This window comes from Ambystoma mexicanum, chromosome 5p (genome assembly GCF_040938575.1).
Source record: "Ambystoma mexicanum isolate Mex_15411 chromosome 5p, UKY_AmexF1_1, whole genome shotgun sequence".
In the NCBI taxonomy this organism is placed as follows: domain Eukaryota; kingdom Metazoa; phylum Chordata; class Amphibia; order Caudata; family Ambystomatidae; genus Ambystoma; species Ambystoma mexicanum.
Window position 1 is genome coordinate 212,546,399 of NC_090930.1, and position 27,087 is coordinate 212,573,485.

General features: G+C 45.6%; 1 protein-coding gene across 3 annotated transcripts in view; it reads left to right on the plus strand.

Moving 5' to 3' along the window:
- The window catches only part of LOC138480867 (probable global transcription activator SNF2L1), a 1,964,402-nt gene that overhangs the window by 214,800 nt on the left and 1,722,515 nt on the right, over positions 1–27,087 (plus strand). For all 3 annotated transcript variants that reach the window (XM_069612650.1, XM_069612651.1, XM_069612652.1), the window contains exon 2: positions 24,825–24,911. In XM_069612650.1, coding sequence (XP_069468751.1) covers positions 24,825–24,911 — 87 coding nt within the window. The remainder of the gene's footprint in view (positions 1–24,824; positions 24,912–27,087) is intronic.

Consider the following 27,087-nt stretch of genomic DNA (forward strand, 5'->3'; position numbering starts at 1 on the left):
GTTTTGCCACATTTGCAAACAATCCTGTATACCACATATTTGGAACTGCAGTTAATAAACTTTTCCATGTAGTATATTGGGGCAGAGTTTGCATTTACCACATTTAAAGGTTCCCAATATGGTTGATGAGTTGAAGAAGTCTCTTGGATATTGGTATTTGATAGGTTGATTTGATTCCCAATTGTGGGTGCATGACGAAAGCAAATGCTTGGATGGTTGTCCAAATGCTTATTTAATTTAAACTTGAGTCAGTAAGAAGAATGTTCCAATATTTGTTAAGGACTTTTTTGGTTATGCTTGCTTCTGTGCTGTAAGTTGTGATACATTTGGGGGAGGTCACTTTGTTTGTTTTTTTCGGTTTGTCAGTCAAGAGGTAATCTCTGGAGATTGATCCTGCTTTCCGTATTGCTTTTTTGACAATCTTAGATTCATATCCTCTTTGTTGGAATTTGGATTTTAGTTTGATCCGATTTTCTTGGTAAACAGTAGATGGGCTACAGTTTCTTTTTGTCGTTTAAATGTCACCATAAGGGATGTTGTTTATGGCGTGTTTTGGATGGTGAGATGTAGCATGGAGGAGACTGTTGCCTGCTGATAGTTTTGTGTAGAGTTTTGATTGTATCTGCCAGTTTTCCACATATAACTCAAGGTCTAAGAATTCTATGCTGGCTGAGTTAATTTGTTTGGTGAAAGAAAGATTATATTCATTCTCCTTTAGATGGCAAATATAAAGTTCCAGGAGTTCGATATCTCCCTCCCAGATAATTAAAATGTCATTGATGAATCGACCCCAAAATTTAACATTGTTTGAAAAAAGTATGTGATTCCAGGCGTGTTTAAGTTCAAAGAACCCCATAAAGAGGTTTGCGTGGGGGCAAAAGATGTTGTTCTTTAATGAAAAGTTTAACATGGACAAGATCATTTTTTTTTGCTGTTTGTAAGAGATCGATCTCGTTTAAAAAAAAAAAAATGCTTTTGAGACCTTTATCGTGCTGAATACTATACTATACTATATAACGATACAACGTCCAAGGTTACAAAAAGGTAATTTTGCTGCCATGGTATTAGGTTAAGTTGTTGAATAATATGTTTGCTGTCCTTTACAAATGAAGCTTGGTCTGATGCCAAAGGCAGGAGATGTGTATCAATATATGTTGAGATGTTCTCAGTGATTGATCCTATGCCATTAATTATGGGTCAAAAAGTTGGTAGCCCTGAGAATTGTTTATGTACTTTTGGCAAAAAGTAAATGGTGGACATGGTAGAGTCTTTAGTTAGCAGACAGCAATATTCATATGTTCTTTTAAGAGGTCAAACCAGATTTTGATGTTATCATTCCACTCTGTTTCAAGATTAGGTAGAGTATTGATGGATAATTTTTCATAACAGTCTTGATTGCTGAGATGATGGAGACCTTCTTTGACATAATCTAGTCTGTTGAGAAGAATTATTCTTCCTCGTTTGTCAGCTGCTTTTGTAATTATAGCTTCAGCTTTTGCTAATTATTTGAGGGCTGATTTCTCTTCCAAAGTGAGGTTGTTTGGTGGTCTAGGGTTGCGGTTCTTTATATGGTTCAGCTAGCAGTTGACACAAAAATGTGATTTATTTCAATGCATATTCTGTACAAAGTATAGTTGTGGGAAGCACGTATTTTGTATTATTAATAAAACTCTTCTGTGAATTGCACAAAGAAGAGTACTACGAATCCCTTAGGGGCATTAGAGAAAAATGCTTTTGTTTTCTTGCAATGTTAATTCCCGAGAGGAATGTGAATACTCATGCTAATTGATATGTTAGGTACTTTGAATTGATCAACCTTACTGAAGTGAATCAATAAATATATATACTTTTTTTGATATAAAAGAAAGAGGTGTTTGTGGTACCTCGAGAGGAGTGACTGGGTATTTCATCAGTGGTACTGATGAATTCAGTTGAAACTACAATGAAACACCCGAGGAGATTGCTGAGAGTGCATCTGGGTGGAGCTATCGATTTCTAGGGGGGTCTCAAATCTGACTGGGTCCTATGGTGGAGAGCGGGAGGCCATGCTTGGGAGTGGAGTGACCAGACCCCTGCCCTATCTTTCCAGAGGGTCCTGACATGCAGCTTGCTGACCTGAACTTGAAACTAATTATTTCAATATAAGTAGACTTGAGCACTTTTTAACCCAAAGGTCGGGGAATCTGCTGGCCTTAAATCCTTTCCCTTTATAGTAGACAGGTGGGGCAAAACTGTGTTGATCCTTAGCCTATTTAACAAAAAAAAACATTTAATTAATCCCATTTGACAGGACACAACAGGGCGATTTTTGTTCAAATTAAAAATGAACAAAGCTCACTTCCCAGTGTGCGCTGAAAAACAATAGGGTATAATTTAATTGGGTAATTCTTTTTGTCCAGTTAACCCCGACTTCTTTAAGGAAGAGGGGTGTCTTTGTTCTTACATCAGCCCAATCTTTTTGTCCAACTTTCCCCAACACAAGCCTTTCAGTGGAAGGGGGTCTGAAATCCCAAATTGTTCAATCTTCTTCATTTTTCTGTCAGATTTCCCCAACCCAGATCAAAGTAGGAGGGGGGCCCTAAAAACAAACTGCTAAATCACCCTGCGTTCATTTTAAACCAAAAGTGTGGGTGAACTCATAATTGCCATATGCATTTGTCCTAATCTGAAAAACCAAACTGCTAGCCTTTTAAGCACTCAGGAAAATCAAAATTGCATAGCACTACATTTGTAAATTGTGTTCACGGACCAGTGCTAATTATTCCTTGAAGTGAAATTTGGAGAAAGTAAAGAATTGTAATTTCTGTTATTTTCAACTCACTTGTGTGATTGATTTATGCTGAGAGAAGTTTATTGTGTTGTGCCACAAATAAAGTGGGGGAGGGGTGAGGTCCTTCCTGTGTTAATAGTGGTTCTCAATAGATATTTTTACAGTCTAGTATTATAGAGCAATGGATGCCTTGGCCTTCGGTGATATGAACCTACTCTCTACCTTTTAATAACCCCATTAATGCCTCTCAGGTTCCATTTTAGCAGCAAAGTATTAGATGGTATCTGAATATTTAGAATTATGTAATTGTGAGTAAACTGATAATCAGTGTAAATTGCAATGTAACAATACATTGTCCCAACACCCTGAGAAAATCCTTCTCTAACCTCCTGTGCGTCCAACTAACTGCAATTGTGGATGCAACTATTACCAGCAGACCACTCCAAGAGCAAGAGCCACCAGCCCCGATCCCACAACAAGATACAAGAATAACAAAACATATTCAACCGATCAAGGTTTCAGGGAAATCCTCCTGCAACCAGCGGCAAGGAACACCGAGCCCATATCAGGTGCACGCCAGCATCGCAACAGCACGTAGGAGTATAATCTGCAGCCGCACCAGATCCAACAAATCAAATGCACTCTATACCCAGCTGTCACACCCTCAAAATATAAGCAGGAAAATAAGTTTAACTTCATGAAGTGTCATACAAAATAATTACCCAACTTCAACCCATAAGTTAAAGAGCTGTTCCATAACCAAGCAACATTTTTGAAATGTAGGCCTGACTTAGAGAAGAACAATACTCTCAGTCTTGGGTAGTATGTTGACTAGATATAAGAGCCAATAATTCCTAAACTAAGCAGCAGAAGCAGGGTCTCCAAAAAATGCCTCTTGCCCTCTACATAGATCCTCAGTCTCGCTTAGGGCATTAAGGCATATGTCATGTTACTCTTCCAATGCAATATCTCAGCAACATTGAACATTTGCCTCAGCTTCTCAGTTTCCATGCTCTAATCAGCACAGAATGAGAGACATACCCAGTTGTAAGTTATGTCACCATGTGATCAGGCCGCAGAAAGTAGCAAACCTTTATCCTGGTATTTCAACAGCTTTCTTACAATTGTCCTAAGGGGAACCTTCGAAGCAGGACACTGCAAAAGAACCCAGGGCGCTCTATCCTACACGATTGTTGCCACCTCAGATAGCTTGGGTAACAGTGACCAGGACAAAATCTTCTAGAAGGTTTTCCATACTGCCTCGTTCAGTCCCCTCTGCAAGGCTATGCAGACAGGCATTACTGTGGCGCAACCTTTCCTTCAAAACTGTAAGTTTTCTCGCTCAAGAATATACCCACATTCGAGATCACAATGACCATTGTTTCTTCAATTGAAGAGATCCTTTGCTCTACAGCTGCATCTTCTCTGCGTTTGCTCATAGTTTGACGACTAAGAACAACACTCTACTGCATCAATTGAACTTGACAAGTGCTGTTACCATTCAGTATAAGTTACTTCAATGTGTTGTTAAATGTAAGAGATAGACCTCCAGCCTCTTTCTCTGCCAGGTTTGTGGGCATCCCCGCCGCCCACCAACATATTAAGCCTAAATGCAAAGCCGTATAGTGTGCATTGCCTCCTGGCAACATGTTTCTCTGAAGAACGCTTCCCCTACTTATTTGCACTACTCACTGATGAGGAACTGCTACTAACAGACCCACCACAAACTCCCAAGAGAGCTTCCAATGACAGCCAGTATCTGCATGTTTAAATCCACATTGTGACCAAAGGATTAACAGGGAGACTAATAAATCATGGATTACCGTAGCCCAAGTGAGTCACTAGCATCAACCATCCCTTGTACATTTGCATCAGTCTTTAAAATGCAAACATCACTGCATGCGTATATATATATTTATAAATACAGAAGCAACTGTAAAGACGAAGGCCAATCGTTCCTAGCTAGTGGGCACAGGACAGCAATACAAGGGCAACAGCAAACAGGAGTGCCACAAGAATGAAGAAACCAGCCCCATGCATCCCTGGGGTGCAAACTGCGATTCCCCACATAGTTCCAATGGACGCACTCAAGCTCTGTTCGCCTGAGACAACCATTACCTAGAGGCCCCACCACCGAGGAAGAGGCTGCGTTAGGCCAAGATCTCATGGCACCTGGGAGATGCACACTTCGCCCGGCAAGGACCTTGGGCAGCATACTGATTTCTAATTTATCTCCACAATAGCTCAAGAACGATCCCTGCGGTCTTGTAGATGCCAGCAACGTCAAAATCCGACATGTGGGAAGCTGCTCCAACCTGGCATAGCATGAAGCCGAATGAATGGATCCAGAGCAGCAATCCCCCACTCCTACACGGCTGCCACCTTTGGCACCTCCACCACTTTTCAATTTTAGAGTTCTCAACCTCCTTGCAAACCTTTTTTCAGGCCCGGCTCCTGCAGGGCGGACAAGGGGGCCAGCCCCTTCCCCCCAGGCCAACCACGTGCCCCCTAGAAAGGAAGCCATGCAGACCTGAGGGAGTGGGGGTGTGAGTGGGTGGATTTCACTCAAAAGGTGCAGCAGCAACCTCAGAGACATCATTCTGAGAGGCTGAACCGCAGGAGGCCTGGCCAGACAATGATTTAACACCCACAGCCATCAAAGCACAAATAACCAGGAAGATGGGGGGCCATTTACAACTCTAAGTGAGGTAGCACACTTATTCAAACAGGCTGCCTACAACTATTTTCTCAAACCTAAAATCACAATTTTGGTTTCTGTTATTTAAAGTATTTAAATTTTTTTGTGGGAATATACCGGCTTTTCATATCATGCCAAATAAAATGGTTAACTATATCAAACAATAAATGACAGGTTATGTTGCTTGAACACAGATTTCTGCCAATGGTGCATCAACTGACTGGGGCCCATAACAAATTATATTCAAAGTATATATTGTGCTGCATTAACTACTTGATTATCATTGTAACAATAAGGTTAGAATAAGGTTAGTATAAGGTTAGTAGTAACAAAAAGGTAAATCTGGAGGGGAGAGTGGCTTTTACCACTACCGTTGCTCTGTGCAACATTCCATGCCATGATTCTTTAGTATATGCTTTACAGAATGGCACAAGCTATTAGCAAATGACTATTGGTGCTGCCACCAAAAGTTGCAGTTCAACTCAATTGCTAAACCACGTTCCCACTGACTGGAACACAAGCAACCACATGCATTTCTAGGCCTTCTGGACTAGCAGTTTAGGAAGGGCTTCTCACATTAGTGACAGGGTCAAGACTGATTTGCAACACTGGTATGGCATGCTGGCCAGAGCAAAGCCGGCGGTTATAATTAATTCAGAGGCTTTTGACTATTCGGTACAACCCGAACTCATGCAGTGGGACACAGATAGGATGGAGATAAAATGTGAAGAGAAACACACATCCTATGGGTGTGTTTGGTCATTTAAAACCCCCAATAAACATGGGGCCAAATGACTAGCCATGGCTTTGTTAATGCCTATGGCATCACCACCTGCCTCTTGCCACCAAAAAATAACCTTTCTGGAACGCTTTGAGTGAGCTCTATTACAAAGTAACACCAAACCTGTTGCTGTATAGGGCCTGCCAGTGTATATCTAAGCATTCTTTTGAGTGCTTAATTACTTAATTACCTTTGTAAATAAGCTCCTGGTGTAATACAAATCCCTTAATATGTCTTCAGCCAGTTCTTTTTGTTTTTTGTTTTTTTAAAGTTTTTTTTATTTGCATTTACAACACAAAACATAACAAATAACAACTTTAAACAACTACACACATCACATCTCTACTGGCACATTGAAATTGGAGTTTACAATAGTTTTTATTTGCTCTAATCACGGCGAGGCCCCCTCTTCCTCTGTCCATAATGGTTGTTTGCTACTCTGTGTATTTCACTCGGGTGCGGTTGGGCCGGTCCATCCTGCCCTTGACACATTTCGTCTCCTGTTCGTCAAGCTCCCTCTGTTGTCTGGTTAATCCTCGTCCGAGCCTCTAGGCTTGCTTCCGCTGTCTCTTCCTTCACTTCCGAACAGGTCTTGCACAAGGGTGTTCCATGCCAATACCACTGTCAACTTCCCCCCTTTGCGTCGCCCTTGTCCACACTCATGTTTTGGCTATCGCCCATTTTTGCAGGTCTGCCCACTATCTCTCTATCGAAGGTCCCGTGCTTGTATTCTACACCATTGCTATGCAGCGTTTCGCCAATATTGTCATCAAGTATTTCATTTTCGCCAGGTGTGTTCTCTGCTTACCCCCTCTCAGGAACAGGCCCAGCAGGTAAGAATCTGGTGACCATGCTTGCATTTGGGTTCCTCCCTTTGATGCTTTTTCCTTGATAGTGTCCCAAAAGTACATTATCCTCGGGCATGACCAGAACATATGCAACACATCCGCCAGCTCTGCCACGCAGTGTGGGCAGCTCCGGGTCTGTCTGCTCCCCATATTCGACATTCTTTTAGGCGTTAGATATGCTTTGTGTATGAGATAGAGCTGCATCTGTCTAAACCTTGCATTCCTGGAGACTTTCTTTGCATATCGGATAACCCTACTCCATTCCTCATCCATGAAGAGTTTCTGGAGCTCCCTCCCATTTAACTTGTGCTTGTAAGTCTCTCATGTTGTTGGCACCTAGTAGTTGTTCGTAGTGTATGGACACTGTGTGTCCTCCCCTCCGAGACGTCGTACAATGCATCTAGTGCCCCTACTGCATCTTCTGCCTACGGTACGGTCTCCCATCTCTTCCTTATCGTTTGGACCATGTTGTTGTACAATATGAATTGGCCATTATGTATGCCATGCTCTTCTAGCAGGGTCTGAAAGTCCACCCAGTGTCCATCTTGCCATGAGTCCCCTATGTGGGCTTCTCCCTTATTTTCCCACTGTGTTCTATATGTTGCAATATTCATGATGTGGGCATCAACTAATCTTGCAAGAGGGATTTGCCTGGTGCAGGGGCTCCTTATGCCTTTTGATTTTCCACGATCTTTTCCATAGGGCCAGGCCCAGCTTGACCATGTTAGGGAGTGTTTTGGCTAAGGCTGTGTCTATCCACAGGACCTCCCTCAAGTAATACCGCTGCACCACCAGTTGTAAAAGTATCGAGTCTATAGATCTGTCCTCACCTAACCACTGTACCACAAATTGAAGTTGACCCGCCAAATAAAATTGTTCGAAGTCTGGGAGCCTGATTCCCCCCCATTCATAGACCCTTTGTAGTTTATTCAGTGCTACCCTGTTTCTCCCTCCTCCCCACAGGAACTCCCATGCCATGACATGTAATTGTTTAAAGAACGACCAAGGGATGCTGTAAGGAATGTTAGTGAAATAGTACAGGAGACGGGGTAGCACCGTAACAAAGCCGCCCTCCCTATTATCCCCAACTGTAGCGTCCTCCAAAACTGGATGGCCTTCCCTATTTTGTCTAGGGCTACCTGTGTATTAGCCTTGTGTATTTCCTTAGTGTTGTGGTAAATATTCACTCCTAGATATCTGAAAGTAAATGGGGTCCACGGGAGCTCTAAGTCCGGTTATTGGTTTGGGGTCGCTCCTCTCAGGTCTGCCAAAGGGAACAGTGAGGATTTTCCCTTATTGATAGTGATTCCCGAAAGCCTGCCGAATGCTCCCAGGGCTTCGAGCAGGTCTGGCAAGTGTGTCTGTGGATTCTGGACATAGAGCAGCATATCATCTGCATAGATTGATATTTGGTGTACTTCCCCATCTATTACTATTCCAGTGTTCCTGTACTCAGCCCTTAGAAAGGCTGCAAATGGTTCCAGGGCCAGGATATATAACATCGGGAACAGTGGTCATCCCTGCTTCATACCCCGTGCAGTGCTCCACTCCTCCGAGACGTGTCTACCTGTCTTCACCATCGCCCTTGGATCTTTGTATAGGTGCTTAATTCCAGCGTAGGAAACCTTCACCTATCCCAATGTGGGCGAGCACTCCCAGGAGCCAGTCTCAGTTTACTGAATAAAATGCCTTTATAGCATCCAGTGATGTTACTGCGCCACCCCTCCCGCTCTGATTTGTACTGTCTATTACGTGGTGGAGTCTGCAAAGGTTCCACGTTATATTCCTTTCCGGTACGTATCCGGTTTGGTCTGGGTGTACCAGCGTGGGTATAACCTTTTTAAGTCGGTTGGCCAGAGCCGCCGTCAGCATTTTGGAATCTTGGTTTATCAGGGATATTGGTCTGTAGGAACCACACTCTGGAGGCGGTTTCCCTGGTTTTAGTATTAGTACGATTGATTCCGATATACTACTTGGGAGCTGTCCCCTCTTGTATGCCTGCTCTAGTGTCTCCCACAGTATCGGGCCAGGCTTTACTTGTATTTCGTGTAGAATTCACCGGGTAGTCCACTGTGAGGGGTGTATCTAACATTTGGGTTTGCTCCTCTGTTAGTTGGGGAAGGGTAATTTCCACCAGAGCCTCCGCTATATCACCCTCCTGGGCCCGGGAGTATAGTTTCTCATAGAATCACGAAAAAAAGTATTGATTCCTTCCTGGGTCCTGATCTCCTCCTATTGCTCGTCTTTAATTGCATTTATCGGTTCCCGCTTGCCCTCTTGTTTAGTTAGCCAGGCTATGAGCCTGCTGGGCGTACCTCCCTCTGCGTGTAGCCTCTGTATATACTTCCCATAATCCAGCTTCCCCAGTCTCTCCCAGATTGCCATACACTGCTGCCTCAGGTTAGTGAGATCTTCCGTTTCTTCTTCCATCTTGCCCGCTCGTGCTTTAACCCGTGCCACCACCCTTTCTAGTTCGTCCAGAATTTCTCCCCAGAGACGTCCAAGTCTTCCCTATTGCTGCTCCCCTGACTACCACCTTAATGGCTTCCCAAACCGTTCCAGTGTTCTCCACACTCCCCGCATTGTGATCAAAATAGTCATCTATCATGCTCTGGATATACTCCTGGAATTCCCCATCTAACAATGCTTCTGCCCTCATTCGCCATATGGGTATGGGGGCTCTCCTGTATGTGTGTGTCCATGCCCCAACTAGCAGGCATGGTCAGATAGCGTTTGTGTGTGAATGTGTTCCCCCCTGTTGAATTCCCCCAGTGTCTCCTTGCCCGTGAACAGGTAGTCAATTCGAGTGAACTTCCCATGTGGGGCGCTATAGTGTGTGTATCCCCTAGTGCCCACGTGTACCTTCCGCCAGACGTCTTCTAGCTCAAGGTGATCCAGTATCTTCCGTAATGCTCTGGCCGGCGGAGCTGGCTTTTTGTGCTTGGTATCTGATCTGTCCGGTCGAGGGTCCAATGTACAGTTGAAGTCCCCGGACCAGATGATCGATGCTTCCCTATATGGGGCCAGCCGGGGCGTGAGTGTCCTGAAGAACTCTGCTGCATTGTGGTTGGGGGCATATGTATTCACCAGGCACACCGCCTGGTTCTCCAGCATTCCCTGAATGATCAGTACCATGCCTTCAGCCTCCCTTTCTTGTTTTATGGGTTGGATCGGGGTCCCTGGAACGATCCACGTCAACACTTCCCTTGCATAGTTAGAGTACGTTGAACTATACATTTGGCTTCCCCACTTCTTGGCTACTTTGGCTTGTTTCCCGGCCGTCAGGTGTGTCTCCTGCAGCATTGCAATGTGGACCTTTGCTCTATTGAGCCAGGCATAAACCCTTAGCCTCTTGAAGTAGGCATTTAGTCCCCTGACGTTCCATGTGACTACGTTTAATACTTCCTGGCCCATTTATTCGCTGAGTCTGGCGGCCCGCTCATCCCCATGGGCTCATATGTCATTGTTGTTCTGGTGTTTAGTGCATCCGGGCCTGCCCACACTTGTCCCAGCTCGTTGGGGTGGTGTTGGTCTTTACCGCACCTTGTTAAGCTCCTCCTGCATCTGTTCTGTGCAGGACCCCATCCCTGGTGTAACTCCCTGTTTCTCTCTGTTTGGACATAACTCTGATTGCTCTCCCTTTTTGCCTCTGCCGTGTCCTTGTCGTTCGATGCGTCGTCCTCCACTCGGGCCTTCGCCTAACAAACCTAACCATACAACTACTACAACTATAAACAAACGCTCAGCCACCCTCCCCCTGCTCGGGCTACGCCGCTTTCCAGGTGTCTCCCTCCTTTTTGTGGGTGCACTGGTTGCGGCGGGGTGCCTTGAAACTGGCATCACAAGTTCTGTCATTCCTCAGGGTCCCGTCTGTGGACCTTGGCGGTCTGCACCCGGAAACTGCGGGCTCCCGTTTTCAAACTATTGGTTCAAATCTCTGTGCTGTAACTCTTCTGTTTGCTTAGCTTCTTCAAGTTACATCGGGGTGCGCACCCAAGTTCCGTTTCTCTGTTGGGTTTCTTGTGGCATCTGGCGGTCTGCTCAAGAGTTGTGCGAACTCCCGCCCGTCTGACTATTGGTCCATGTATGTGAAAAGTATCCTGTTCGTCATCTTCTCGCTCTGTGTTTCATAGAGGTGCATTCCTGTTTCTCCCGTTTCCCGCTCTTGGTTGTGGGATCACTTACTGATCCATCCACTCTTGGACGTTGGCTCTAGTCTCGAAAATGTGTGACCTCTCATCGTGCAACACTTTTTTAGTTTGGCGGGATATACCAGCATGAATTTCAACCCGCGGCCGAAGGCGCTCTTTGGTCTGCCAAAACTGCGCCTTTTGTCTTTGCACTAGCGCTTTGTAGTCTGGATAGATAGTTATTCTTGCACCATTTCTCGTGTTTACCCCACCCTACCTTGAGAATGTCAAGATCTTCTCCCTATCTTTGAAGTTCATGATCTTCACAATCATAGGTCTTGTGGGTGCTCCCGGACTGGGTCTCCTGCGCCCTCGCCACTACAAAGCCCTAGGATAGGTTCCCTGCTCCTACTTCCTGGAGCAGTAGGCTTTCTATGTAGTTCGTGGGGTCTCTGCCTTCCTCCCCGTCCGGCAGCCCCACTATGCACACATTGTTGCGTCTAGTTCTCCCTTCCGCGTCTTCCGCTCTGCGCTCCAGCGTGCAAATCCGATCCAGCACCTCTGACATTTGGGATTGGGATGTCGTCACGTTCGCTGTGTTACTCTGCACCTGTTGTTCCACCGTTGTCACTCTCTCCGCTAGATTCCTTGTGTCTTGCCTGAGAAGCCCCACATCTAAGATCACTGCATATAGCTTGCCCTCTATCGATGCTTTAAGTACTTCTATGGCCTCCAGTATGCTGCCTTGCACTTGTCCGATCTCCCCCTCCGTTGGGCCTGATATGGCCGTGCCAGCCTCTAGTGTCACAGGCTGCATGTCCTCGTTCTTGCGGGCGAATGACTCGATACTGGTTCGCCTCCCTTTACCTCCTTTCTGTTTGTCTGGCATGTTTACGCCTTTGGCCTTTGTGTCTCTGTGTCAGGGCCCCTGTTTCTTCGATATTTGGTACAGGTGATATGTCTCTTAACTGCCTCCATCGTGTGGCCAGTGCGCTCTCTCCCTAGCAGGCCATCTGTGACCCAGTGCTGTCTGCCGCGAGGCCCTGCGGTAGCTGCTGCTTATGGCTATCCTCTTCGGATCCTGCGTTTGTGGGGTCAGGGCCCTCCAAGTGATATATGATATGATAGTTTATTTATATAGCGCCTATACACAATGTGTTTCAAAGTGCTTCAAGGCAAGGGAGGGAACAAGGGAAAAAACAATGACATTCTTACAGGCCATGAACAGTAAGGATGTGAAATTAACTATCGTACTTGGCCTGACGACATTTCAGATAGTGCAAGAGCTAAAACATAGATAAGGAAGGGAGGGGAGAGTGGGAAGGAAATGGAAACAGACAGGCGACTACCGTACTAGGCCTGACGACATTTCTGGTAGAGCCGGAAAAAAACAAGAGGTGAGGGAGAGGGGTGCAGAAAGGTAGGGGAGGAACAAAACAAGTAACTATCATATTAGGCCTGATGACATTTCAGATAGTGCTGGAGGGGGGTTGCGGAGGAAAAAAACGGTAAGGGGAGGGAGGAGAAGACAGACGAGGTTGCTATCATACTAGGTCCAGGGAAAATTCTGATAGAGTAAGCGCATAGAAGAAAGTGAGGGGAGGAGATAGGAAAAGGGAGAAGGGAAAGGAGGAGAGAACAGAGAGTTAGCAGTCAAAAGAGTGGAGAAGCAAGAGGGGAGAGTCAGTAGTAACACATAATGTTGCAAGTCAGGATACAAGATGAAGATGGGAACAGCATGATTCAGGGCCACCATGAGTACAAGATGAAAAAGAAGTTCATCATGAGAGTTGAGAAAGGGTGACGCACCATGAATGAATGAAGTCCATAAAAGTCAAGTGGTGTTTACTGTGTGGCTAGTTAATGGGTTGTTGCCTCCCACATATATTGTTATTGGTTCAGTCTAGCCTTTCTCTTTTTGTTTTTGCCCTAGACAACGGTGGGGGCATCAGTACTGCTACTTTTCAGCAAGTGTCAGTGTTTATACAGGGGGCTTCCCTGCCCGTGCCTCACCTATGCTTTGGTTTGTGTCCTTTTCATTGCGCTGTGTCTCTGAGCTGATGGTGCCATTTATTTCAATTATGAGCTTTTATGGGCTTTGCCTTACCCCATGTGACCCAGGGCAGTCCAATTGCGCCCCTGTTCGTTCCTTTGTGGTCCCCCCCCCTATGAGGGTGTTATTTGCTTTGTAGCAGGAGAGCGGGCTCTGCCCTCTGTTGTGATGTCATAATTTGCTTCGTTCCTCCCGGAGTGAGGAACGCCGGTTTCCCCAGGTTCGGGAGTAACGCGTGATTCGCCCAACCGCCCTCCTCATCTCCGGGGGCCGTATATTAAAGCTCTTTCCCCTTACTCATTTGGCCTCCAGTTTCATTTGTCACATTGGCGACGAGGAACCCTTCTCCGGTGATCTGCGCATCTGGCCCCCGGAGCTTCCCTGATCGTCCTGCTGCCAGCATTCAGCATCAGAGGCGGCCTTGCGGCTTCCCTGCGGCTCCCCACATTGCCGCTCCTGCTGCCCTCCCCTCTCCAGCCCCTGGTGAGAAGGGAGAGGGGCCGCCGACACAGTCGCAGAACGGCACAGCAAGTACGCATTTATTTACTTTGTTGGCCATAACAGCTTTAGCGCTCTACGCGCATCATATGATCTTATACCAACAGCCATGTGAGGAAAGCACCTCACAACGTGCCCCACGTACCGCCATCTTGCCCACATCGGCTTTCACGGCAACGGCGCCGCGGATTCTCAGCTGCTGATCAGCTGATCGAAGAGCCCCAAAAAAAAAAAAAAAATTAAGTCGCGCACCACAGTGCCCACACTGGCCGCAGGGGGCAGTTAAAAAAAAAAAAAAAAAAAGAAAAACAAAAGGGTGTTCAACTTAGACAAGAAAGCCTGCCATAGACAGGATTACAGATCTGGACTGGCAAAGGGTGGAGAATAACCAAATTATGAGCCTCTGCCTCTTTGATGGACGCAATCCCATTTTGGGACCTGGTTGCTAATGAAACGCCATAACCACCATTCCAGCAGCCCCAAATACATATAGCCTCACACCACAGCGCCCTCATAGGTCACAGGAAACAGTGAGCAGAGCACAGAAAGACATTGCTAAACACAGAAGAACAAGTCTCACTTTTCTCCAAGAACTCTGTGCACAGGACTCTTAGTGCAAATAACAGATTTAAACATCAAATACTGCAACTAAGCACATTTGGGATCACAAAGAGGAGTTACTGAAAGGCAGAGTGACTACACCCTCCCCGCAACCAACTATGCAGAACGTGCCACACCCCACCAAGTTTCTTCCTTGCCCCGGTACTCCAACATGCCCCTGGGAGCAATGGCTAGATAGCTTCCAGATTTATCTCGGAGCGATTGGTGGCGGTAAATTTAATGATGACCTCAAGGAAGCGACCCTCTTGAACTGCATAGGGGTCGAAGGTCTAAGAATATTCAGGGCACTTCCCGAGCCAGATCATGCAGAGGGTGACGGCAACCGGAAATTGGACACAGCTTTGGCAAAACTCACCAAACATTTGGCAGCAAAACAAACGTAGTTTTGGAGAGGTACAAGTTTTTTTCCCGAAAACAGACAAAGGGTGAACCAGTTGATGCTTACATTGCCTCCCTCAGAGTGCTCATGTCTACGTGTGATTTCACTGGTGTTGGAGATGAATATTTGAGAGACCAGTTGGTACTCAATGTAGCAGACCCCCGCATACAACAAAAACTGTGGCAAACGAAGAATCCCTCACTAGATCAAGCCACTGAAATAGTGAGAAGTATGGAATTCGGGGACCGATGCATGAAGGAGACTGGTCATAAAAGAGAGTGTAGAGGTGAAGTCCATAGATGGCTTAGATGGTTTCTCGGAATCTGAACATGATGGGGCCTTAGTAGCGGCCGTGAGGAGTGCACCTCAAAGAAACAGAAGTAACTCCAGAAGAGGGAGGGTTTCAGTATATGACAATCAAAACCCCACGCGCTGTCATAAGTGTGGGTGGTATAAACGCCATGACGCGGGGAAGATGTGCCCTGCTAATAGTGTCGAATGCTACAAATGTGGTTTAATGGGTCATTTCGCCAAGGTCTGCCGTAACATCCGAGGGAGACCAGGAAGATCTGGTAACCCCAACAGACGACCATTCAACAAACATGGGTCTGTGAAGACAGTGGACTACGACCAAGTGTCAGAGAACATGTTGTCTATCAACCAGACACGTCCACAAGTGCAGATCCTCACAGTGACCTCCTTCCAAGAGTCGAGCGGTCCGTGGGTTAACATGTATGTCAACGATATACCCTTGAAGGTCATGGTAGACACAGGGTCCCCATACACCATGGTGGATCTTGAGACCTTTGTAAAAGTGCTCTCTGGCAAAGTCCATGATCTACGGAACTCCTCTGTGAGAGCCACAGGATACGGAAAAACCCCCATCGACATCATCGGGTACACATGGGTCAAACTCAAGTTTCACGACAGACAAACGTACTGTAAGTTGTTTGTGGCCAAGAACGGCTCCTCAGTAGTAGGATGGGAAGAAAAAGGGGCTCTCCAAGTGAAAATCTACCCAGGAGAAGATGTTCCTATATTGAGCGTGCTCAAAGGCAACACTGACATAAAGTCCAACTTGGCTCAACAATTCCCCAAAGTGTTTTGCAAAAATATCGGCCTGCTCAAGGGTTTCCAACACAAAATCATATTGAAAAGAAGAGCCATCCCAGTGGTCCATCGAGTACGTGGAGTCCCCTTTGGAACTAAAGCAGCACTCAAGGATGAACTCACACGCCTTTGCAATGAGAACATCATACAACCCATAGAGAGTTCTGAATGGCTTGCCCCCATCGTTCTCGTAAAGAAACCCGACAATTCCATACGGATGTGTGTTGACTTTAGAGATCTAAACAAAAATATATGGGTTGACAGACACCCACTTCCTAACATAGCCGAACTCCTATCGACCATGAAACCTGCAAGCTATTTCAGCACCTTAGACCTCTCCTCAGCATATCACCAAATTGCATTAGATGACAGCTCAAAAGCCCTCACTTCATTTGTCACACCTTTGGGAGCATATATGTTCAACAGAATGCCATTCGGGCTTGCTTCCGCCGCAGCGGTATTCCAGAGGCTCATGTCACACCTCTTTGGTGGCCTCGATGGAGTACAATGTTTCCAGGATGACATTCTCATATCAGCAAAAACTGAAGAAGAGCACAACGCCAAATTAATGGGCGTATTACAGATAATTCAAAAAAGTGGACTCACCCTCAAACTGGAGAAATGCAATATAAAGTGTAATGAAGTCTCCTATCTTGGTCATTCCATCGACGCCAGAGGCATCCGCCCCAAGAAAAAACTCCTTGACACGATACTGAGCTTAGCTGAGCCCAACAACAAAGATCAATTGAAAAGTTTCTTAGGAATGACGGAGTACTACTCCAAATTCCTGAATAATTATGCCAACAGAACACAAAACATGAGAAATCTTATGAGGAAATCCAACAGATTTGAATGGTCCACAGAATGTAGGAACGAATTTGAGAACCTCAAGTCTGACATCAACCAAGCTCCAGCCCTTAGTATGTTTGATTATAAAGCTAAAACGATAGTGTCGGTAGATGCCAGCAAGATTGGCCTTGGTGGAGTACTGGAACAACAACAGAACAGTAACATCGTAACCATCGCATTTGCATCCAGAGTACTAAGGGGTGCTGAATTGAACTACTCCACCATCGAGAGAGAAGCTCTGGCTGTCAAATGGGCCTTACAACATTTCAGGAACTTAATATGGGGTCTACCGATCCTCCTAAAGACTGATCACAAACCTTTAGTCAACATCCTACAATCCAAATTGCCACACCTTATCTCACCAAGGATAAGGCGTTGGTTTCTAGACATTATGCAATACAACCTTCAAATTTGTTACAACCCTAGTCCACTAAATCAAGTAGCAGATTGTTTGTCGAGACTATCTACCATTCAAGATAATAAAGATGTCGAAAGTGAGGATCAAGAAGAAGATATCATAGCCACTGTAAATTCTGCCATACCCTCCGACGAATGGATACGCATCACCAAAGCTGACACAGAACAACAGGAAATCAGAAGAGCTCTAATGAACGACTGGGTTGGTGTAGGGAAGGAGTTGTCAAATTTCACCCCATTCAAAGATGAGATATCCATGAATGAAAATCACATCTTCAGGGGAAATAGAGTGACCCTCAGAAAGAAATTACTTGATTTAGCCCATGAAGGACACCTGGGAAGGAGTTTGACAAAGAACAGGATAAGGAACAGCTACTGGTGGCCCAACATGTGGAAAGAGGCGGAAGAGACAGTAAAGAACTGCAACGCATGTGCTTCCAGTGACAGATCGAAAGTACTAAGGAATACCCCACTTCAGCCGGTAGAAACACCCAAACAGGTATGGTCAAAACTGGCAATAGACATCATGGGTCCCTTCGAGAACCTGGAGGAAGTAAAAATATTCATCATCTTGATCGTCGACTACACCTCCAAATGGACCGAATGGGGTGTGGTAGATACCAGCACAACCACAAAGAAAATCACCAACTTCTTAACAGATATATTCAATAGGGAAGGTGACCCCAGGGATATAGTCTCAGACAACGGATCCCAGTTCACTTCGTCAGAATTTCAAGAATTCCTTGACAAAAGATCGATCAACCACATCACTACGTCACTGTACCACCCAATGTCCAACGGGTTGGTAGAAAGAATGAACAGACTGATAAAAAGCGTCATCCAACTGGCCACGGCCAACACCATGCCTTGGAGAGAAACCCTCAAGGAGGCTCTGTACGCATATAGAACAACGCCACACTCCACCACCAACGTAGAGCCTTTCACCTTGATGCGGGGCAGGACCGCAACCAACCAATTAAGACCGGCATGGATCTTTTTGGACACCGGTGAAGCGAGAATGAACACAGAACGAAAATTGGACATAGAACAAATCCATAAAACTATAAAGGAGAAGCAGAAGAAGTACAAAACATACTACGACAAAAGAAACGGAACCAAAAGGGTGTTCTTCCAGAAAGAAGACTGGGTATGCATCAACGAACCCAGGAAAACTCTAAAGGGCGAATCAAAATTTAGGTCTCCACAAAAGATCATAAAGTGTCACAACAAGTCTGTCACACTGGACGATGGAGGGAGATGATCTCACGATGACCTCGTGAAAATAACCAACGACACCAGCAAACCTAGCGCTTCACAAAACCATTTACATGATGCATGGTCAAGAGAGAACGTGAAGAGTACGACCAACGACACTCACAGACCTAGCACATCCCTAGATTCACAGGATGACATGAGATCAAAAAGCGAACATTTTCGCGAGAGTTACCGCGCCAGACACACAAGAAAGAGCGAACCCTGTCATACCAATGGAGAAAAACCTGCCAAGGGCCTCTCGAAAAGGAATCGCAAGATTATCCGCAACTTCAGCGACGACTTCATCTACTATTGATTACATATTAAATTAAATAATCAATTTATCCCACCCTGCCTACCCTGTTTCCCCCCCCTCTCCATTCCTCTCTTTCTCATAGATAAGGAGATGTTGTGATGTCATAATTTGCTTCGTTCCACCCGGAGTGAGGAACGCCGGTTTCCCCAGGTTCGGGAGTAACGCGTGATTCGCCCAACCGCCCTCCTCATCTCCGGGGGCCGTATATTAAAGCTCTTTCCCCTTACTCATTTGGCCTCCAGTTTCATTTGTCACACCCTCCTACTTATATGATATTCTCCTGTGGGTCCACTGTTCTCCGACCTCAGCTTTTGCAGAAGAGTTTTTGCCTGCCTTGTTTGTGTTACGTCCCCTCCTCGTACCGCCTCTGATCCGCCCTGTCAGTCGAGTGGGGGGGGGGCTGTTGTTGGGGGTCAACCCCGGCGTGATTTTGTGGCCTGTAGTCTCCTTCCTCTTCTGTGGAGGTACGCGTTACTGGGTGCTCCGAGCTCCTTCTGCCCTTCAGTATGGCACTCTGGGTCTGGCTAGTGCAGTCGCTTCCTTGGCTGCCTAGCGTCGTTCTGTTTTCCTCTTTGAGCCAGACACCCAGGGCTAAAGCTGGCAGAGCATTGCTGATCTGCCCAGTGGGCTCTGATCTCCTCTGGGCTTGCCTTGCTGATGATTGGGGCCCAGTGTCTCCCACACAAACTGCGTGGGGGTCCCCCTGTCGCCCAATGCTCCCCCTCTGTGCGGCTGTCCTGGTGTGCGAAGCGATCCGTCACATTGAGGCCGCGCTCGCCGCCTGTCTATAGTCACAGATCAAAATGGGGCTCTCCGTGTGGTGAAGTCGGCATTATTTAGTTGCTGGGGGTGCTTGTCCCATATACTCCTCCATTAGTGGATCCACCGTCCTTTCTGCTGTATTCCTTCTCGTGGTCCCACCTGATGAGCCCACACTGTGTCCTCGCACTGCACAGGGGGCCCAGTGCTCGTGTGACAGGGCTATCCTTCTTCGCAGCCGACCCTGGGTGGCGGCTCTGCCCCCTATCTTCTCTGTGGTCCTTCTGCTCCGTTTTGTAGCCGCCACCTCGTCTGCTGTGGAGACATTCTGCTCCGTCCCCTGGTGTGCTGCTGATCTCTCAGCCGGGGCCACTGGTACCTCCGATAGTGGTGTGCCGCTCTCCACTCTTTCAAAGCTCGACCCCAGCGCTGGGCTATTCGCTTCCTTACACTTCCCGGGCACAGTCTCCCCCAGCCGCTCTGTGATGGTATGGGGTCGCTGGGTCCTCAGTTGGGAAATCATCCCTCTGGCCACGTTCCCTCCTTTCACCGCTGGTCAGTGCCTCTCACGCCCGCTCTCCCTGCAGCTCCGTCTGCTCCTCTGTCCCGGCGGGGAGCCTCGGCCAGGTCAGCATGTTGTGCACGCCATTTTGTGTGTGACGTCGGGTTACTCTGGTCCCCTTTCTGATGCCTGCTTAATCCGATTCTACCCGAGCTTTCAACTAGCTGCACTGCAGGACTTCCGACATCCGTCCTGCACTTTTCCATGCGTAATTCAGTGATTTTGTACCAGTTTGGCGGATCTATGTGTCGGATCTCTCGGGAGCTCCAGAATTCTGCTTACCCACACATGGCCGCCAAGCCATGCCCCTCTTCAGCTAGTTGATTTTTATAAGCAATATCTTTGTCAATGCCTCTGTTCTTTGCACTGGAGTCCTGCCTTAAACCAAGTAATCACAAAGTCAATAGTTTTGGCTTTGGTATAGGTATTAGACAGACATTTACCAGGCAATGCCATCATATGCGCAGGTACTTGCACTGTTTTCCATATGTTCCCATTTTATGGCCAGGTGTTAGCCTTTTGACAGTGCCTGTCTAATACTTATCCATGCGTAATCGAAATTCCAAGCTGTTGGCTTTGTCAATACATGTTGGCTTCAGGTTTTGTCCCTAAGTGAACTTGTAAATGCCCAGATGTGTGTACCTGCTTTGTACTCCTAGGACATCAAGCTGCACCTCACTGAGCTGGTTCAAAAAGGCCCTACTTGAAAATGATAAGGCTAGGATGATATGTATGGACCAGTTTCAGATCTTCTCATGTACACTTGCCAGTGGCGCTCCGACCTAAATAGAATGTATCTTTGTCTGTATGGAAGCCTAGTCCACTCTGCCAGAACGTTTCATGATTCTATTCTTCTAGTACTGACTTGATGACCTTATACTGTTTAAGTAACTTAACAGAAATTGCATGCAAACAGAATACACCATGGGCCCAATTCATAGAAAGGTGTGTGCATTGATGCCACAAAGTCCCTGTGCTTAGAATGACATTGCGCATCCCTACTTGCAAAGTTTCCTATGCACACTCTGCGTATTCACTGTATTTAGACCGCAAAGTAACCCTATACGCATGTTGCGGCCAGAACGTGCATCACACGCCCCAACACAAAGCACTTCCAGCCCCATTTACCTACAGTTGCGTGCTCCTCAGCCACAAAGTCATACGCCCTGGTAATACTGCACGGGTTCCCCCGTAACCAAGCCGGCAACTCGGTCTTGTGAAACTGTTACCAGCACCCTGACAACATGCGTACCATTTTCCGTAACTCGGGTAATTCTCTGGTCAATCCGCGTGCAAACCCCTGTAAGCCATTGGTGCACCCTGCTACTCTGCATATGAGTACCCCTAACTGCGAACGGGACCCCCAATTGCGTACATGCACCCATAAATTCCTAATCAGGGCATACCTTTCAGCAAAGATTCCTATGCGATTGGGGCGTTGCGCATGCCTTGCGCATGCCTTCATGTGGCGGTGATAACAGGAGCTTTGAGTGCTGATTTCGCAGATATGATGTTACGTAGATAGATCCATGAATCTGTTTGGTTTCGCGCAATGCTGGGTGTGCGATTTGCTCCTGCAACCTATCCCTAGACATGCCCACGTTATTCCTCATTCTGCGTGAAGAATGTGGTATATGCATGTTCTGCACCCTATTTAAAACTCTGCGTAGGTATGACTCGCACTCTGCAAGGCACTTGACTGCTCGCAGAGTCATGTTGGACCTGCACAAAGTCCCTGCAAAGTCCAGAAAAGTCCTACAATGTGGATTCCATGAATCGACAGAGGGGTTTTTGCACACAGAATGGCCCGCAAAGTCACTATTTTCCCTGCAAAGAATTCCATGAATCAGGCCCCATGTTTGTGAGTTTTGTTTGTCCCGGAAATGAAACATGAACACCCGCAAAATAACACAAGAGAATAGCGTTTCCTATAACGTTGCAGGCACAGTATAAAGGGTATACATCTTTTAAAACTAAAAACAATATTTAAATATGTTGTAAAGAATGTAATCAGAGATGGACTTAACATTTGGACAAGGGGCACATGCCCATGCCCCCCCTGCTCTCTCCTCAAATACAAACAGCCAGGCCCTTCTTAGCTTTTTAACGTGTCTCAGAAGCAGATTATTTACAACAGGAAGTGATTAGAGATGAGAAAAGGTAACAAGCAGTCACCATTGCCCTGGAACTTTTTTCTTAAAAGCTTTTTAAGTGTGACTGTTGAGTGATTAGAAATTAAAGGGATACAGAACACGTTGTGTGAAACAATGACCATGCATTTCATTTCACTTTGTGTCTGTATGAGATTGTTTGTAAATTCTCATTAATGTCTATGCTGGAACTTGTCAGCTTCCACTCAGTATGGGGCAATAAAGCTACAATTATAAAGGGTCAAGCGGAGTGGAAGAAGTGGCACTAAATTCATTTATCGCCACTTTTTAGGAGCTGCAGCATTTTGTATGATTTTGCATGTGAAGTTGGAAAGCAGATCAGACTTAACACGGTCCCCCTGCCAAATTGAATGGTTTTCCACGAACACTTGTGTATAAGCGCGTTATAAATGCCATATCATATCATCATATATCATATCACATCACATACTTTTACTTTGGAGGGAAGCCAATGGATTCCTATGGGATCCACCTAACATTTACACCTGATAAAAGCAGGCAGATTCCAAAGGAATCTATTGTGGATGGCTCCCCCAATCATTAATTGTGGAAATGATTTACACTTTTCCAGACTCGTAGTGGAAAAGTGAAAAGCAAAGGTGATTTTTGCCTGTGTTTTACTCTTAATTTTCCGGTACTTGGCGGAACCAATTAAAATGAATGAATGGTCTTTTTACAAATCTGTGCAATTTAGAATTCAAAACAAAATGCCCCCTTACTCTTCATCAACACATTTCTACAATGATAAATACATTGTCAGGTTTGTTTATCATGTGACTTGTGCATTTTTAAAGTAATCTGTATAAAATGTAGTTATTTAAGGTATTCAAAACCAAACTTCAACACATATTTGTACTCACTTGAGCACGGAAGAGGCGTGGTCCGGTATTTAAATTCCAAGCTATGCTCGAATACTCGCTTTGGCACTTAACCAAATTGTGTGTTCATGGTCAAATCATTTAATTTCACTATGCCTTACCTTCTAAAATTAGGTGCCCCTAGAAGTGATTCAGTTAGTGGGATTGAGAGGGAGAAGAACAAGAGAGCTTTGATGTGCTGTTGACAGTTTCAGTTCGGAGAAACCGTCACTGAGCGTTGGTGCATTATTCGATTATGTGGTGTTGAGGTATGATTGTGTATAGTTTTGTTTCATGTTGGGTGTTGTAAAGTGTGTGCGGTTTGTGGTGCAGTAGATGTGTGGTTGTGTTTAGTTCAGCGTTTGAGTGTGAGTATGCAGAATGGTGATTTTTTTGTACGGTTATTTAGTAGAATACACATTTCCTACCCCTAAAAATCCATTGAACAAAATTGTGTCATTCAATAAAAAATCAAAGTGAACACAGCAAACAAAGAGTCATCATGGACAATTGCATATTATAACCAGTATGTAAATAGTATGTACTAGGCAATGATGTACAGGGGCATGGCATGGGAGCAAGGCACTCTCCTCCCTGTCACTCCTGAACTTGAACGATACCAGGATGCCAGAAACCCCTCAACCAACACCACCTGCCTCCTGATGCTGCTCTTTAAGCCCTACATGCTAGCACTCCCTCGCACCCTCAACTCAATTAAAATGCATTGCAAAAATGCAAACAAAAATACAACTTTGTTTAAAATGTAATTTTGTAAGAACCAAAATCTCTTATTCATGGGTTCAGTATTTTGGGTGAGGGGGGGTCCTACCTTTCACAACAAGATGAAGGGACCATAAGCACCTCCTGTGGGGCCTGCTGGGAGTAGCCACAGTGTTCAGGAAGGCATTGTTGGGTGAACACCATCTGAGATGGCCCAAGGACTGGGGACCTCACTGCTTAGCCGTCTCAGAGGAGGAGGAGGCATCCGATTTTCTCCAGCCGGGCCAAGAAAGACATGCTGGCGTCTGGTGGGAGTGGAGAGCTGTAGGAAGGTCCCTGGAGGTGATTGCATATAATAGAAAGGGGAGAGCAGATGGGAAGGGAAGATAGGTAGATTAATGTTGCAACACTATATTCCTTGTTTCTCTCTTGCTCTGTACTGTTTTCTATAGAGGGGTGCAAATGTATACTTTTAAGCTGGATCACAGATCTAGGAAATCTGGATCAACCTCAGCACGTTTTAGGGTTCTCCTAGACCCACACAATGTGGTATTTGGGCCCCCCTGTTCACAAACCTGGCCCACCCAGATGAAAATTCCTGGAGCCGGGCCTGCCTTTTTTCATCATTTGTTCAGATTGCCCCATCCCTGCAGATCCGTATTTACGGGTCATGCAAGCTTGTTGTCTTAAATCTTCACTCCATCCTTGAAACGACCGTCTTTACTTTGGGTTCAGACTCCACATCGCAGTCTAACCATGGTTAACTGTGGCCTCTTCATTTTCCATTGTTTTTAAAATGCGGCAGACATTTTAATGTTTTCCTAATTCAGTGAGTGTTTGCATGTAAAGTGAACCCGTATTTCAAAAAGAGTCTAGATTTGACACCTCTTTTTATGGTTTCTGAGCAAAGATCGGTTGTACTGCGATCTTCTAGTGACTTGTTTTATGCTATGCATGTGCCCCAAAACACTTGTTTGTAGGTGCATTACAAATGACCAATAAATACATAAATACATATGTTTGAATTGCAGAAAGATGATCCTCCATTTCATCTCAAACTCCCACCGAAGGTAACATGCCCTGAAAAAGAAGTTGATCCTGAATATGAGGAGAAGATGGTAAGTTTCCCATTAGCGGAATAGCATGTTATCTTTTTTCCCATACTTCATGTGACCAGCTTAAGTTAAGAGAACAACTAATAAAACGTGCTCGCTCTCTATCTATATATATTTATATAGTATTACGGTATTGTTTACTTTCACATTTGCAATTTGTATTTATTTTATTGGGTACATTCTGGCATATCAATGTGTGCTTGCTTTAATTGACCATTATTGTATGCTGGTTTGCTTTTAGTACAGTGGTGATTTGCATCTCTGATATTCTTCAGAGAATGAGCCATGAAGCCGAATCATTTGCAGCCAAGGGGCCTTGTCCGATCTCCTCTGTCAGAGCACATTCCTCTGTAATATGCACTGTTGTGGAGTGTAGCAGGAAGGGGCTTCCGCTGCTTGATCTGGCTCAAAGACCATATATTTGGCCGCATTTATGTAGGTTAAAGAGCTTTCAGGCAGGAAAGAGGTGTGATAGCCCACACTGGTGCTATCTTAGCTGGGGTTTATTTTTCCACTTTACTCTTCATACATATTTGTGTCCACAAAACTGCTCTTGAAGCAGAGAGGACTGCCAATGTTCTTTTATCGGATATCAACACGAAACAGACGTAAAAGGTTTTGGCTAATGCATGGCCACTGTATAGGCCTTTTTCAGGCAATTACATTATGGGCTTCATGAGTTCAGCGGTAAATGAAAAAAGTGGCAGTAACAGAATTACGCTTTCCAATAAATTGGCACTAATTACACTGTCAGAATTACTTCCAGCAGAATTTCCGGCGAGACTCGGCTGAATTAGGGCTGTTGCTAATTCTGCCGACGGAATTACTGCTAGAAACATCAATGGTATTTCCACTGTATTACAACTGTAAATACATCTGAATTACCGCCAAAACTCAGTTGTAATTCAGCCCAGAACATAGTTCAGTTACCTCCACCTAACAGGTGGAGGTAACCTAAGAGGTGGAGGTAAATGCATACAGGTTACGGATATCAAGCCACAAGTGCACCAATTCACTCAGGGGGAATACATAAGGCCCACACCTTCCCCAAACACACATCCAAGTAACATGCAGAAACAACTAGATGTATACCATGGGATGCACAACCTGCTACTATTAATTGAAATTCAGCTGCATGAAAGGCCCATCAGGGAAAGAGACAGGCACCACAGAGGCACGCATCCACAGCATGTTTTTACGCTATTGCCCAGTTCCCCAACACTGTTGCACCACTGGATTGTACACGTGGCATTAGTGGCCAGACAGGTACTTGAGCAGGCATACCGGAACAAGAAACAGTTCCATTCCATTTATTTATTTATTTATTTATTTATTTGCATTTGTTAAGCACACCTGCAGCCCGTGGGCATCGAGTCGCTGTTACAGGAATATGTAAGAACTTTTGATTAAGGTTACAGATGTCTCTTAGTTACGGAAGGCATAGACAGTGTGCGATACAGAGAAAAACAAGGTTACAGGCAGAAGCATATAAACAATGGTTAGGTATACAGTCTACATGAAGAGAATAAGTCTCTAGATAAAGAGTTTGGTTTTGATGGCTTTCCGGAAGGCTTGATGAGAGTCTATCATTCTTAGGTGAAAGGGAAGTGCATTCCAGTGGTTGGCTGCCAGGGTGGGGAAGCTAGATCCTCCAGCGCTGGCTTTTCGGGTTTTGGGCGTGACGATCATGTTGGAATAGCACTTCCTGAGTGGCCATGAATATACAGATGACAAGTAATGCTAACCTCACCGATTCCCTGGTGCCACACATGATGCCATGATACTGAGGGACAATGACATATCAGTGTACATTAACACACACGGTACTAGGGCTGAAGGGGGTGTGAGGAACCTGAGGGCGTCCTCACTTCTTTTCCCCCCTATATCCTCCTCTCAGGTGGCCAGGGAAAGGCCATCGCTTTTGGATCCTGACCCTGGGGGTCGATATGCGAGGGAGCATCACCTGGGTCGAGGGAAATTAGGGAGTGGGTAGAGGACGTCCTTCGGTGAGACATGGTATCCCCCATTCCCTTCTCAGAATGCAGCATTTGCTGAACTTACTTGTGCCTTTATAAAACAAACGTTTTTCTTCCCGGATTACCTGCACTGCGAGCCATGAAGGGGCTCTTGCTGGTGCCTGTGCTTCCTGGAGGAGGCGGGGCTTGTGCGTCACACGTGA